The sequence below is a fragment of the Barbus barbus genome (genome assembly GCF_936440315.1).
Source record: "Barbus barbus genome assembly, chromosome: 38".
Taxonomy (NCBI): Eukaryota; Metazoa; Chordata; class Actinopteri; order Cypriniformes; family Cyprinidae; genus Barbus; species Barbus barbus.
Genome location: NC_136716.1, coordinates 11889371 through 11901933, shown reverse-complemented (window position 1 = coordinate 11901933; position 12563 = coordinate 11889371). Strand labels below are relative to the sequence as shown.

The window sequence follows — 12563 nt, the reverse complement described above, 5'->3', positions numbered from 1 at the left end:
TAGCACCGGAAAAAATATGTCCCGTTTCACAGACAAGGCTTAAGCCTAGTCCTAGACTAAAATGTAAGTCTGAGCTGTTTCAAATGAAAGAAACTTGCACTGACTGATCTTAAATAATATCAGTGCCTTTGTTTTGTCTTAAGATGCACTCCAGTAATGTTTTTTTCAAAGGCACGTTTATAAAAATTACTTAAATGTCCTAATTGAACTATGGCCTAATCCTGGTTTAGGCTAAGCCCTGTCTATGAAACCGGGCCATAATATGTCAATATGTCTGTAAATTAAGTTTAAAAATGCAAATCAAAAGATATGTCACTTGTTCTGTTTAGTGTAATAGGTTTCTTTATTCATTTTATTACTAACTTGAACACTTGAGCTCTTTCAGCAATGTTTACTTAAAGCTACAGTCTATCACATAAAAACTATCCAAAATGAAATTTTGAGCAAGTACATAACCAGCCAGTGTTCAAAACTATGTGGCGGATCATTTATAGCCTTTTCTCACAGCAGTTGGAATAATAAAACTTATCATTTTGATGGTGGATTGTAGTCCAGAAAGGTCTGAATGACAATCATCAGTGACAACTGGAGATTCACCCGTATTCACACAAGATTTGTATTTCAAACGTTCAGTTTTAAGTAAGGAATAATTGACAACAGCCTGTTGAAGTATTAAAAAATGATGCACACCTGAGGTGGTAATGTGGCCACGACACACAGTATGATGTTTTATGAGCTAAGCGATCGTTAGATTTAATCAACAATGGTAGCACGATTTATTGTAATGCTTTTTTCTTAGTTGGTCAGAACATTTTACTTTTTCAGGTGACATTTTTCGGTAAAAAATCTGATTTGGGTCATACTACTAAGACGTAGAATCTGTGCAGTAACTGACAACTACACATACTCCTCAAAACATTAGATTCATCTGCACTGAGGAGCCATGCAAGTGCACAACCCACGCAAATATGATGATTCCGCAAATAACTGCAAATACAGGTTTCAAACAGAGATGTAAATGTTTATCATTATCACATATTATTTACATTTATTTTAAAAAAAGTTAAATGTTCCCAATAGTTTAAAGAAATTGTTACAAAGAACTGTGAAATTTTACTGGTATTGGTCCCAATTACTGAAATGTTGGTATTGTGAAAACACTACACATGATCCCAAATTGAGCAGAACGCTTTGTTCAATGATACAGAAGCTGAGGTTGCCATCTCCTCCTTTAATAACATGCTTTGGCTCCAGCGGGAAATTAAATTGTACCATTTCAGTCAGCAACAGGTTCCCTTATCTTTTTCAACAGTTTTAATTATTTATTCACATAATACTTTATGTATACATTTGTATGGTAAATATTATTATGATTAATATTATTATTTTTGAGTTTATTACTAAATTGATGTTTTTTTTGCCTTTGGGTTTCTTTCTCAAGGGTTGAAGTTATAATTTGTTAAGAGATGTAATTTCTCATTTTCAGGAGTTGATTTTTGGTTTTGGATGGTTTCTTTAATTTACTTATTCATTTGGGACAATGAATGTAATCTAATTTTTATCCCTTTTTCAACACCTCATATCCTCAGTGTATAACTTGGCCAGATTTATTACAGTAACCAGACTGAAAAAAAGACTCCTTAAAACAAATGTTTTCCTTTTGTTGTAACCATTTTCTGGAATTAGTTTTTGAAAGGGACATTGCACATAAGTGAAGCAGTTTCTGATTACGCCTATGGCTGCCAAATTGATCTCTGGTGGTCTGATAAGCTTTTTCTCTTAGAGAGACAGTAATTGAGCTATATCACTGTTCAAAGATACCAATGTTGTTCTTCAAAAAAATAACAAAGACAACTTTGACTTTCTTTTGCTGAAAGTACTTTAAGCTTGTTAAATGTGGATCAGACCAGCCAGGTTTATATAGATGGCTCCGTCCAAGCCTGCGGTTCCTCTGAGATTCATTAAATGATAATGGACTGATAGGAGCGTTCAGACTTTGTCTTTCGGAACCGTGTTGTTGGGGTTATCTAGGTTACCCAGTGCCAGGTTATCCAGCTTTCAGAGTGCAACAACAAAGAAACTGACTCTCTCTCTCCTTTTCACTCGCCATTCTGGATTTAGACCGTACCGAGTGTTGCCGTTTTGAAGTGCTATAATAATGCTTCCCAGTCAGAGCTTTATGTTTCACTCGGATTATTCACAGACTAATGTGTTTTGAGACAAAAGCTGCAGAGGCTCTCCTTACGGCTGTGTTATAAATGCCTTACCCTTTCACGTCACCTTCATTTTAAAGAAATTAATGTCGGGCTGGTATTTTAAGCCTTGCATAGTTCTCTTTATTAGTTCTGTGGTGCTACACAAATGAAAATGTCAGCGGTATAAAACAGTAACCCTTATTGAAAGAATGAAGACAGGTGTGGGACATTAAATCCCACTGAGATACTGAGTCTTATTGTTCAGAAGTCATGTTTTTTTCTGAGTCTGGTGAGGACAAAAGCCATTGTTCATTTTGAGTAGGTTTTGATACCCTTATAACATTGATTTTTTTTTTCCTCCTCAGCTGAACTGCGGCAAGCCATTGTGGCCATGATGAACAGGAAAGATGAACTCACTGAGCAGAACACGTAAGATTTTACTGATTGCAGTGATCATTATGGACAGACATTTTTCATTCATGAAATACGATCCTAACAAATTTGTGTGGAAATCTGTTATTAAAGAATTCTTTTAGGTCGGAATGATTTGAACAATTTTCAGAAATTCGTTCTGATGATTGTGGCTTAGTCTGCCTTTGTGTTGACTTGGGTATCCAACATAACTGTTGTTCAAATCCTTGCACTAAAAACTGCTTTTATAATAATTACTCATGTATTTTATTAATTTTAAGTTTACTTTTAATTAGTTGATATCAATATTTTTTATGTAATACGTATTGCTGAAAAATGAAAAATTCATTGAATTGATTAAAAGTAACAGTATTCTTTTAAGTAAAATTAGTAAAAATGTATCTGTGCTATTTCAAATAAATAGTTTTCTTTTGAATGTTCTATTCATGAGAGAATTCTGAAAAAGGTATCACAGTTTCCACAAAAATGCTAAGCAGTACAACTGTTTTTAACTTATAATAATAATAAGAAATGTTTCTTGAGCGGAATGTTAGCATATCAGACTGATTTCTGTAATAACATTTCATAATATTGCTGTTTTTTTCTGTATTTTTTAATCAAATAAATGCAGGGTTGGTGAGCTGATTTTTTTAACGTTATTGTGTATATCAGGGTTTTTAACTATATTCAACCAATACAAAAAATTGCACATCACAAATAGAAAATAATTTGCATTGTGACCTAAATATATCATGTTGAGATTTCACTGACCATTTTATTGAAAAAAACAAAACAAAACAAAACCTTTGAGTTCTAGTGAGTGTCAGGCGTTTGTTGTACCATATTTGTTAAAAGTACCATGATGTGCACATTCAATAATGTGCAGCTGGGTAATTATCATGTGCTCTTGTAGTCATTAAAGACAGCGAAGGAAAAGTGGGTCAGGTGTGTGTGTGTCTTACTGTTGTTCTACTCTTTGGCACAGGTCTCTGCGCAGTCTCCTGGATGGAGAGATGGAGCATTCGGCTGGGCTCAGGCAGGAGGTGGACAGCTTGAAGAAGAGACTGGCTGAACTAGAGGAGAGACATGCAGCCAAAGTCCAAGCTCTCATGAGGTAAAGTCACTAGAGACTAAGTGAACAGTAGTGTCACATTGGCTGACTATCAGCCTAAACTCTAGTCTACATTGCATTTTAAGCCAAACACCACCTACTTAGAGAGACAGCAGCTATCTGACCTACATGAGAAGTACTGTGTTTTTTTTAGTTTAGGGGTGAGAAAGTCTGAAATTGGTGATACCACAGTAATAGACCCTAGCTCAGGGGTGTCCAAACTATGGCCCGCTGTCACTCCTGTGCCCACGAGGGATTTTTAAAAATGATAAAAGTTTTTTTCGGAAAAAAAAATCACGATATTATACGTTTTTGAGATGTACCTGTAAAGCAATCAAGGTCAAGCGCAAAGCGCGCACATTAGGATTGGTGATGAATGAGAAAAGGCAAGTGAATTTGTTTTGAGTTTGTATTGTGCATTTTCCAGCAACCACGCCGCTAGTTTCAGTTTCACAGTTAAATATTTAAGGCTGGGCGTTTATAATATATGTTTATAGTGAATGCCACTATAATTTGTGTTTGTTTTTTACTTATATGTTCGTTCTTTTTCTATTCTGACCACTGCTAAATTTACAGGATTTTTTCTGGAGGGTGTGGTAAAAACATGTTTCTAATGTTTGTAAACGTTTAGTTTATTTTACATTATATCTGAATGAAATGATAAAATGTGTCTTATACATTGACTTGTACACCAATGCAACTTATGACGTGATATACATACTGCCAAGTATGGTGACCCATACTCGGAATTCGTGCTCTGCATTTAACCCATCCAACGTGCGCACACACAGCAGTGAACACACACACACACACACCGTGAACACACACCCGGAGCAGTGGGCAGCCATTTATGCTGCGGCGCCTGCATACAGTGTTTTTTTATCATAAAGTGTCATAAAGTGCTCATAAAAATAGGTAGAGATGGTACAAGAAAAGAACTGCCATGTATGTCCAAGTATACATACAGTACAGTAGTAAGTGAGTGTCAATTTAGAATAAAAAAAAAAAATCAAAGCTTCATTTGTCATAAACATTATGCGGCCCCTCACTTAATGTGGAAAACTTGATGTGGCCCTCAAGTCAAAAAGTTTGCCCACCCCTGCCCTAGCTACTTCAAATAACTGTTCAGCAGTCTAAGTAAATGTTGCATAGCAAATAATAGCAAAGAAATAATAAAAAAATGTGTGTTTATTTTGAGGCCAGATTTTCCATCAGACCAAATGTAGCCTATTTCCTTCATGGACGTGTTTTCAGTTATCTCACTAACTTGCTACTTGAAACAAAACATTCATACATTCGATGGCAAAAAATTCATAGACTTGAGCTTTGAGGTTGCCAAACAACAGTATATGAGGACATTTGTCACTTTGTTTTGATTTATGTATGTTCAATTTTGGAATTTTCTGTGATGTATCGTGATCCCAATGAGAGATATACCAGTTAGAGAAGTTTGGAGAGAAAATGGAATCGGTACATGAAGAGTTTTGTGTGTTTTGGAGACTAGCTACAGGCTAATAGCTGACTAATGTTAGCATTTCTTAATATGGAATGTTGTAGCATTAGAGCTTAAATGTTGGCAGTGTTTTCAGAAAATATGCTAAAATGTTAAAAATTCCCACTGATTCTAATGATTCTGCCATTCAAGTGTTTGGGTTTAGGATTTTCTGTTGTTTTTGACTGAGGTGTCTTTTGCTTCCTGAGGCTGCACTTATTTGAACAAAAATACAGTAAAATAATAATAAAAAAAAAAAAAAAAAAAAATATATATATATATATACAGTAAAAACAGCCATATTGTGAAATATTTCAATTTAAACTAACAGTTTTCTATTTCAGTACATTTTAAAATGTCATTTAGCTGAACGGTTGATGAACAATCAAAGATGAGCCATTCCTCCAGGCTTAAACATATTATTATCTATACAGTATCTCACAAAAGTGAGTGCACCCCTCACATTTCGGCAACCATTTTAGTATATCTTCTCAAGGAACAATACTATAGAAATGAAACTTGGCTATATTTTAGATTAGTCAATGTGCAACATGTATAGTAGTAAAGATTTACTGTCCTCTGAAAATAACTCAACATACAGCCATTGTTGTCAAAAAAGCTGGCAACAAAAGTGAGTACACCCTAAGTGATAACAGCTATACGTTGTTTAACCATGCAAAGCCACTTGTCCTATTCATCATGTTCATAGTTTTGTCTGCTTGACAGGACTATAAAAATTTGTGTATCTTATATTAGAGCAGTTAAAATTTGGTGCTTTCAGTATAATTCTCTCATACTGACCACTGGATGTTCAACATAGCACCTCATGGCACAGAATTCTCTGAGGATTTGAGAATTAGAATTGTTGCTCTCCACAAAGATGGCCGAGGCTATAAGAAGATCAGTAACAACCTGAAACTGAGTTACAGTACAGTGGCCAGTGTCATACAGAGGTATTCCAAGACTGGTTCCACTCGGAACAGACCTTGCAACGGTCGATCATGGAAGTTGAGTCCTCGTGCTGTGCATCAGGTGCAGAAGCTGGCTTAAAAAAACCGACGTATGAGTGCTGCCAGCATTGCTTTAGAGGTTGCAGAAGTGGAAGGTCAGCTTGTAAGTGCTCAGACCATACACCACACACTGCAACAAATCAGTTTGCATGGCCATCGTCCCAGAAGGAAGCCTCTTCTGAAGTTGGTTCACAAGAAAGGCCGCAAACAGTTAGCTGAAGATAACCTGTCCAAGAGCATGAATTACTGGAACCATGTCCTGTGGTCTGATGAGACTCAGATAAACTTGTTTGGCTCAGATAGTGTCCAGCATGTGTGGCGACGCCCTGGTGAGGAGTACCAAGAAAACTCAGTCTTGCCTACAGTCAAGCATGATGGTGGTAGCAACATGGTCCGGGGCTGCATGAGTGCTGCTGGTACTGGAGAGCTGTGGTTCATTGAGGGAAACATGGATTCCAACATGTACTGTGACATTCTGAAGCAGAACATGATGCCCTCCCTTCAGAAACTGGGCCAAACGGCAGTTTTCCAACATAATAACGACCCCAAACACACCGCCAATATAACAACTGCTGATGAACCTGAAAGTGAAGATGATGGAGTGACTGAGTATGTCTCCAGACCTGAATCCTACTGAGCACATGTGGGGCATCCTCAAGCGGAAGGTGGAGAAGCACCATGTGTCTAACATCCAGCAGCTCCGTGATGTCATTGTGGAGGCGTGGAAGAGGATCCCAGCAACAGCCTGTGCAGCTCTTGTGAACTCCATGCCCAGGAGGATTAAGGCAGTGCTAAATAACAATGGTGCCCCTAAAAAATATTGACACTTTGGACACCGTTTTGTCATGTTCACTTAGGGTGTAGAAGTTATTATAATCAGTGATGCTGTCTACACTGGATGCTGCATGGTGCGAAAAATCTCCGACAGAAAACTGCTGCAGCATTCTATTTATGACATGCTGACACAAATTTCTAATGATTTTCAACGGTTGCTTTATCGTGTCCAGTGTAGGCAGACTTTAGCTGTTGCAGCACGGCGCGTCCGGTGTAGACACGGTGTTACTATCGAGAAGAAACAAAGCAACCTCGGCGTCCGATCACAGGCCTTCTGCTCCTTGAGTTCTCTCCAGCGCTGGTAAAGCTAATCCGATATTTACACGGGTCCTACTTCTTGCCTTATCGTTCCGCAGACGTTTTCCTCTTTTATTTTTTTTATCCGCCATCTCTATCTTTCTGTCGCTCGGCTCGGCTAATGTTCGTCCTGTGCACTGAACGCTCTCTCCTCCACATCATATGTAGAAACGTCCCTTACTGCTGATTGGCTACAAGTTTGTTTTGTTACTTAGCCCCGACTCAGTTTTCTAAAGCGTTTTTGAAAAATTACATACCCCACCTTTAATAAAAATTCTAAAGAAATTCTTTGGTTATGCAAACTGATTGTTGTAGCAGCTGTCCGGGTGGCTGGTCTCAGACGATCTTAGAGTTGAAGATGCTGGATGTGGAGGTCCTGGGCTGGTGTGGTTACTCGTGGTCTGTGGTTGTGAGGCCGGTTGGATGTACTGCCAAATTCTCTGAAACACCTTTGAAGACGGCTTATGGTAAAGAAATGAACATTCAATTTACGGGCAACAGCTCTGGTGGACATTCCTGCAGTCAGCATGCCAATTGCACGCTCCCTCAAAACTTGCAACATCTGTGGCATTGTGCTGTGTGATAAAACTGCACATTTTAGAGTGGCCTTTTATTGTGTCCAGCCTAAGGCACACCTGTGCAATAATCATGCTGTCTAATCAGCATCTTGATATGCCACACCTGTGAGGTGGATGGATTATCTCGGCAAAGAAGTGCTTACTAACACAGATTTAGACAGATTTGTGAAAAATATTTGAGAGAAATAGGCCTTTTGTGTACATAGAAAAAGTCTTAGATCTTTTGTATTCAACACATGAAAAATGGGGGCAAAAACAAAAGTGTTGCATGTATAATTTTGTTCAGTGTGTGTGTGTATATATATATATATATATATATATATATATATATATATATATATATATATATATATATATATATATATATATATATATATATATATATATATATATATATATATATATATATATATATATATACACACACACACATCATTTTTTTGTTTACTGACCACAAGCTTTTAAATGGTAGTGTACATTATTTGCAGTCCTTGTGCAATTTGTATTAATTTTTAAATACTTTCTTCATGGCTAAATCAAGTGATATGTTTCTGTGATTTTGGTCTTTTAAGTAAGGTTTCTAACTCTTTGTTAAAGCATATGGTGAAACTCAATGTCAGAAGAGATCTGTTGCTGAGATTAATTAAAGAATGACATGATAACACTGTTGCAGTTATTCGCTATAAGATGATCAGAAACCATTAAGCATTTTGTGTATTACTTTGTTTATTCACTTCAAGTATGAGCGTCATCAAATTTATTACCACTACTTAAGTAAAACACGTTTTTATAACATCTTGTTGCTTCCTGTCTCAGAGTCTTGCAAACTCAAATGTTAAGAGTCCAGTCAGTTTTTCTGTCTCAAACCTAATCTGTCCCAGTCAATAGAGACTAAAAATAAGGTGTGGAAATGCTCGGTGCGGCTGTGCGCTCAGAGGAAGCACCTATGAGCCGTGCTCTTGGGAAAAGCTCCATTGATTCAGCCTGACTCAGTAGGCATTATTTCAGAAACAGGATCCATACAGCAAGAGGCCAAAATGCACACACTCACTCTCACACTCTCACTCAGGCTCTGGTCAACACAAAGCTCTCCCACGCCGTCACGTCCAGGTTCAGCCGGACGAGTAGGAACAGACAAAGGGATGGTTGTAGCAGCGTCTGACAGTCAGAATAATACTTCACCGAACACTGTTGAGCTGCCAGGGTTTTTGTCTTCCTGAAGTGCTGCTGTATTATTGGGAGAGACATCTTTCTTTTGTGAGCATTTCATCAGCTCTAATGTAGTGGTTCCTCTGGGGGATAATGTGGGGAGTGAATGAACAAATTAATTTAGCTCAGTAGGAGGACAGCGGCCGAGAGCTGGAGGCAGGCTTGTCAGTATGACGCTGTGTCAAAGAGAGGATTATGGGGGAGAAAACCACACTCGGTATCATGCTGGTGACATCTGCACCGTGTCTGTATGGTGCATCCCTCTACTTGCTCTTCATCAGCCTGTTTAGACAAACTGACACAGGGTTGGCCTTGTTTACAAGTCAATTTAATAATCTATCTGAAGGGGCCGCCAGCCAGCATTTTTGTATTTACTGTTGTGCTTAGTCTTTGGAGAATGTTCTCCTCTGATTGGCATTGGATTGTATTTGACCTCTGTTTTGGCTCAGTAATCGTCATATTTTGTAACACTTAAGATAATAGCAGCTGCTGCATAATGCCGGTGCTGTGTTTGACATTTTATTTACCTGTAGCCTTAGGGAGATGGAAATGGGTTTCTAGAAGGGCATCTAGACTGCTGTCATGCATAGTCATGTCTAGGGACATTTGCAGTGCTGAAGGAGCATCTGTGGATTTCAGCGAAATATATTTTTGTGTTCAGCATGGTTGATTTAAGTTGGTGAGGCACCACATACCTCTAGGACAGGGATTCCCAAACTGCTTTAGTAAGGGTTTTATTTTAATATTTTTTTATTTTACAATTACTTAGTGTTTTTTCCCTCATTTTTATGATTTAATAAAAATTTAAATATTTTTAATTGAACAAGATTATAAGGAACACTTTTATCCGGATGTTAATGATTTATTGTTTTATTGATTTAATGCATTTATTGTAGTTTAATCTAAAGGGCATGTTGTTTATTGGGCAATTTTTAAGATATACTGTGACTTTTAATTATTAAAATAAATATGATTAAAGTTTCCTGATGCTTGTGATGTTTTAATTAAAAATTGTTATGCAAATGATATATATTCTTTAAGATTATAAGACTAATTGTTCATCTGTGATTTTATAGTTCATGCATCAGGAAGTTAAATAAGCCCAAATTCATAATAAACAATTATTAAATGTAAAGAATACATTATAGAAATTAATGAGTTTAGGTTATTGTTCTGTGGAACTTTCTGGTGTGTTCATAAAAAATACATATACAACTACAAATATAATTTTATAGAATACATTATTGAATTTTATGAATGATGGGCATTATGGTTGAATTCTGTAACCAGAGAGGTTGTATAGCAAATCCTTTTTATCTCATTCTTTTACTATTTTTCTATGATCCAATGGAGTTACATTTAGGGAATTCATTGAGGAAGAGGTTTTTAAAAGAAACTTATCTCTTCTGTGTGTACTTCAGTACATGTATGGTGCACATAGCAGTGTTTTTGAATTCAAAAATAAATTGTATGTTAGGTAATTCAAAATATTGTTACAGTGAGAAAACACTGACCTGGTGTATTAAGAACAGTTACCTTTTTGTGGTATGGAAAAATTATTCATACATGGGCATTAATTCTAGACCTTTTAGACTAAATGCAAATATTACTTTGGAGAGAATGACATTATGTGTCTGTTCAAGGTGGTATTCATTAAGTAGGGAACTATATGACCCATAAGCCCTTCAGAGGGACACCAACAGTCCCCCTCTTGTGCTGGATGTTAGTCTTTTAATATGAATCCACTAGCATGTGTGCATACTGTGGCTCGCTCTGCAGGGGCAATGGAAAAGATCAGTGTGGCACACCTGACTTGCCGAGTCATCCCCATAGAGAAGCTGTCTCTTATTAACTTTAATTAAATCGCCGCGGAATCGTGCGCAGCTCACCGGTGCAAAAAACGTCAGAGTCCCCTCCTTTGAGAGCCTGCCAGACGCCTTTGGATCTCCTTCATTCTCTTTGTCTATTGAAGGGTATAAAATGGGCAGTGATAAGTGAGTTACAAAAGGCGTCCTGAAGGAATAGGAAGGGATGTTTTTCACAGTAACACAACCTGGATTGATTCTGATTGATTTTCCCAAACCACCAGTAACAAGGCTTGTAAGCAAGCACGCATACGCACACGCACACATCTCGCTCCCCAGAACAGCCTTATTAAACTTTGTGTAAAGCAGTTCCTTGAATTGAATTCAGTGGGGGGCTTGCTGTGGGAGTTTCTCAGTGGGCTCCTAATGCATACTGCACATACATCCCGAATGTCAGGATAGTGTTGGGTGATGTTAGCATATCCTTTTATGCATTATTTTCCTGTAATTCCTAAATTAATTAAGTTTGTTTCGGTGGTGCAGTTCTGTATAATGTTATGGAAGATGCAAGCTGTTATTACAAATAGTGGTGGAGTTTTCTGTGGTTTAATAGCAGTTAATCATGTTTAGTGCAGTTAAAGGGACAGTTCACCAAATAAATAAAAATTCTGTCATTAATTACTCACCCTCATGTCATTCCGAAACCATAGGACCTTTGTTCATCTTTGGAACACAAATTAAGATATTTTAGATGAAATCCGATAGCTTTCTGACCCTGCATAGACAGCCACGTTCAAGTCCCAGAAAGGTAGTAAGGACATCGATAGAATAGTCCATGTGACATCAGTGGTTCAACTGTAATTTTCTGAAGCTACAAGAAAATTATAATGACTTTACTCAATTTCTTTTCTTCCATGTCAGTTTTTGATACATATCTATTAGAGTACCATAACGTATGCGTGTGGTGCTGCTGATGCAGGAGCCGGTGTTTCACTCAAAAGTAATTTATTTACCGTTTACTTTAATCTTCCATCAGATATTGTTGTCATAATGTGTTGCTATGGGTTGTGTCTTGCTTTGGACTTGACTGACTGGACAGACTGCCGTTCTGCCACAGCGAGCTTTATGCTTTCTAACCTTAAAGGGGTGCTTGACTTTTTTTTTTTTTCTAGGTTTGGTTGTGTTTATGGGATGCAGTCTAGCATAAGTTAATGCTTCGTTTAAAAAAAACCCCATTATTTTTCACACAATTTACCTTTATTCTACACCGCTCTGTCTCTTCTCCAATTAGCGCTCTAATGATTTCCTGGTGTAATGAAGCCCCTCCCTCAGAAATACGCAATGGGCTCAGATTGGTTGTTTGCTAAACTGTCTAGTGCATGTCTAGACGTCACTCCCCTCTGCTCAGTGCATGTGCTTCGGTGTATTGTAAACAATGGTACATTGTAAACAATGGCGTCGTCAATATCGCTTATCAATTTGAACCCGATTGAGACCCAGAGAAAATTACTGAAGAGGATCGTGCAGAACCTGTGCAAGCACACGGCTCTTAATGGTATGTTTTTTGTTTGTTGTTGTCTCATACTTTTAGATACACTGTTTTTGTAAATGTTACTGCTTA

At 37.4% G+C, this 12563-nt stretch overlaps 1 protein-coding gene across 2 annotated transcripts in view; it reads left to right on the top strand.

The window, feature by feature from the left end:
* The window catches only part of LOC306857693 (sorting nexin-29-like), a 148262-nt gene that overhangs the window by 16203 nt on the left and 119496 nt on the right, over window positions 1-12563 (top strand). For both annotated transcript variants that reach the window (XR_013783131.1, XM_079397752.1), the window contains exons 12-13: window positions 2561-2624; window positions 3592-3720. Coding sequence is in view for 1 of the 2 variants with exons in the window: in XM_079397752.1 (XP_079253878.1) it covers window positions 2561-2624; window positions 3592-3720 (193 nt within the window). In the remaining variant the exon portion in view is untranslated. The remainder of the gene's footprint in view (window positions 1-2560; window positions 2625-3591; window positions 3721-12563) is intronic.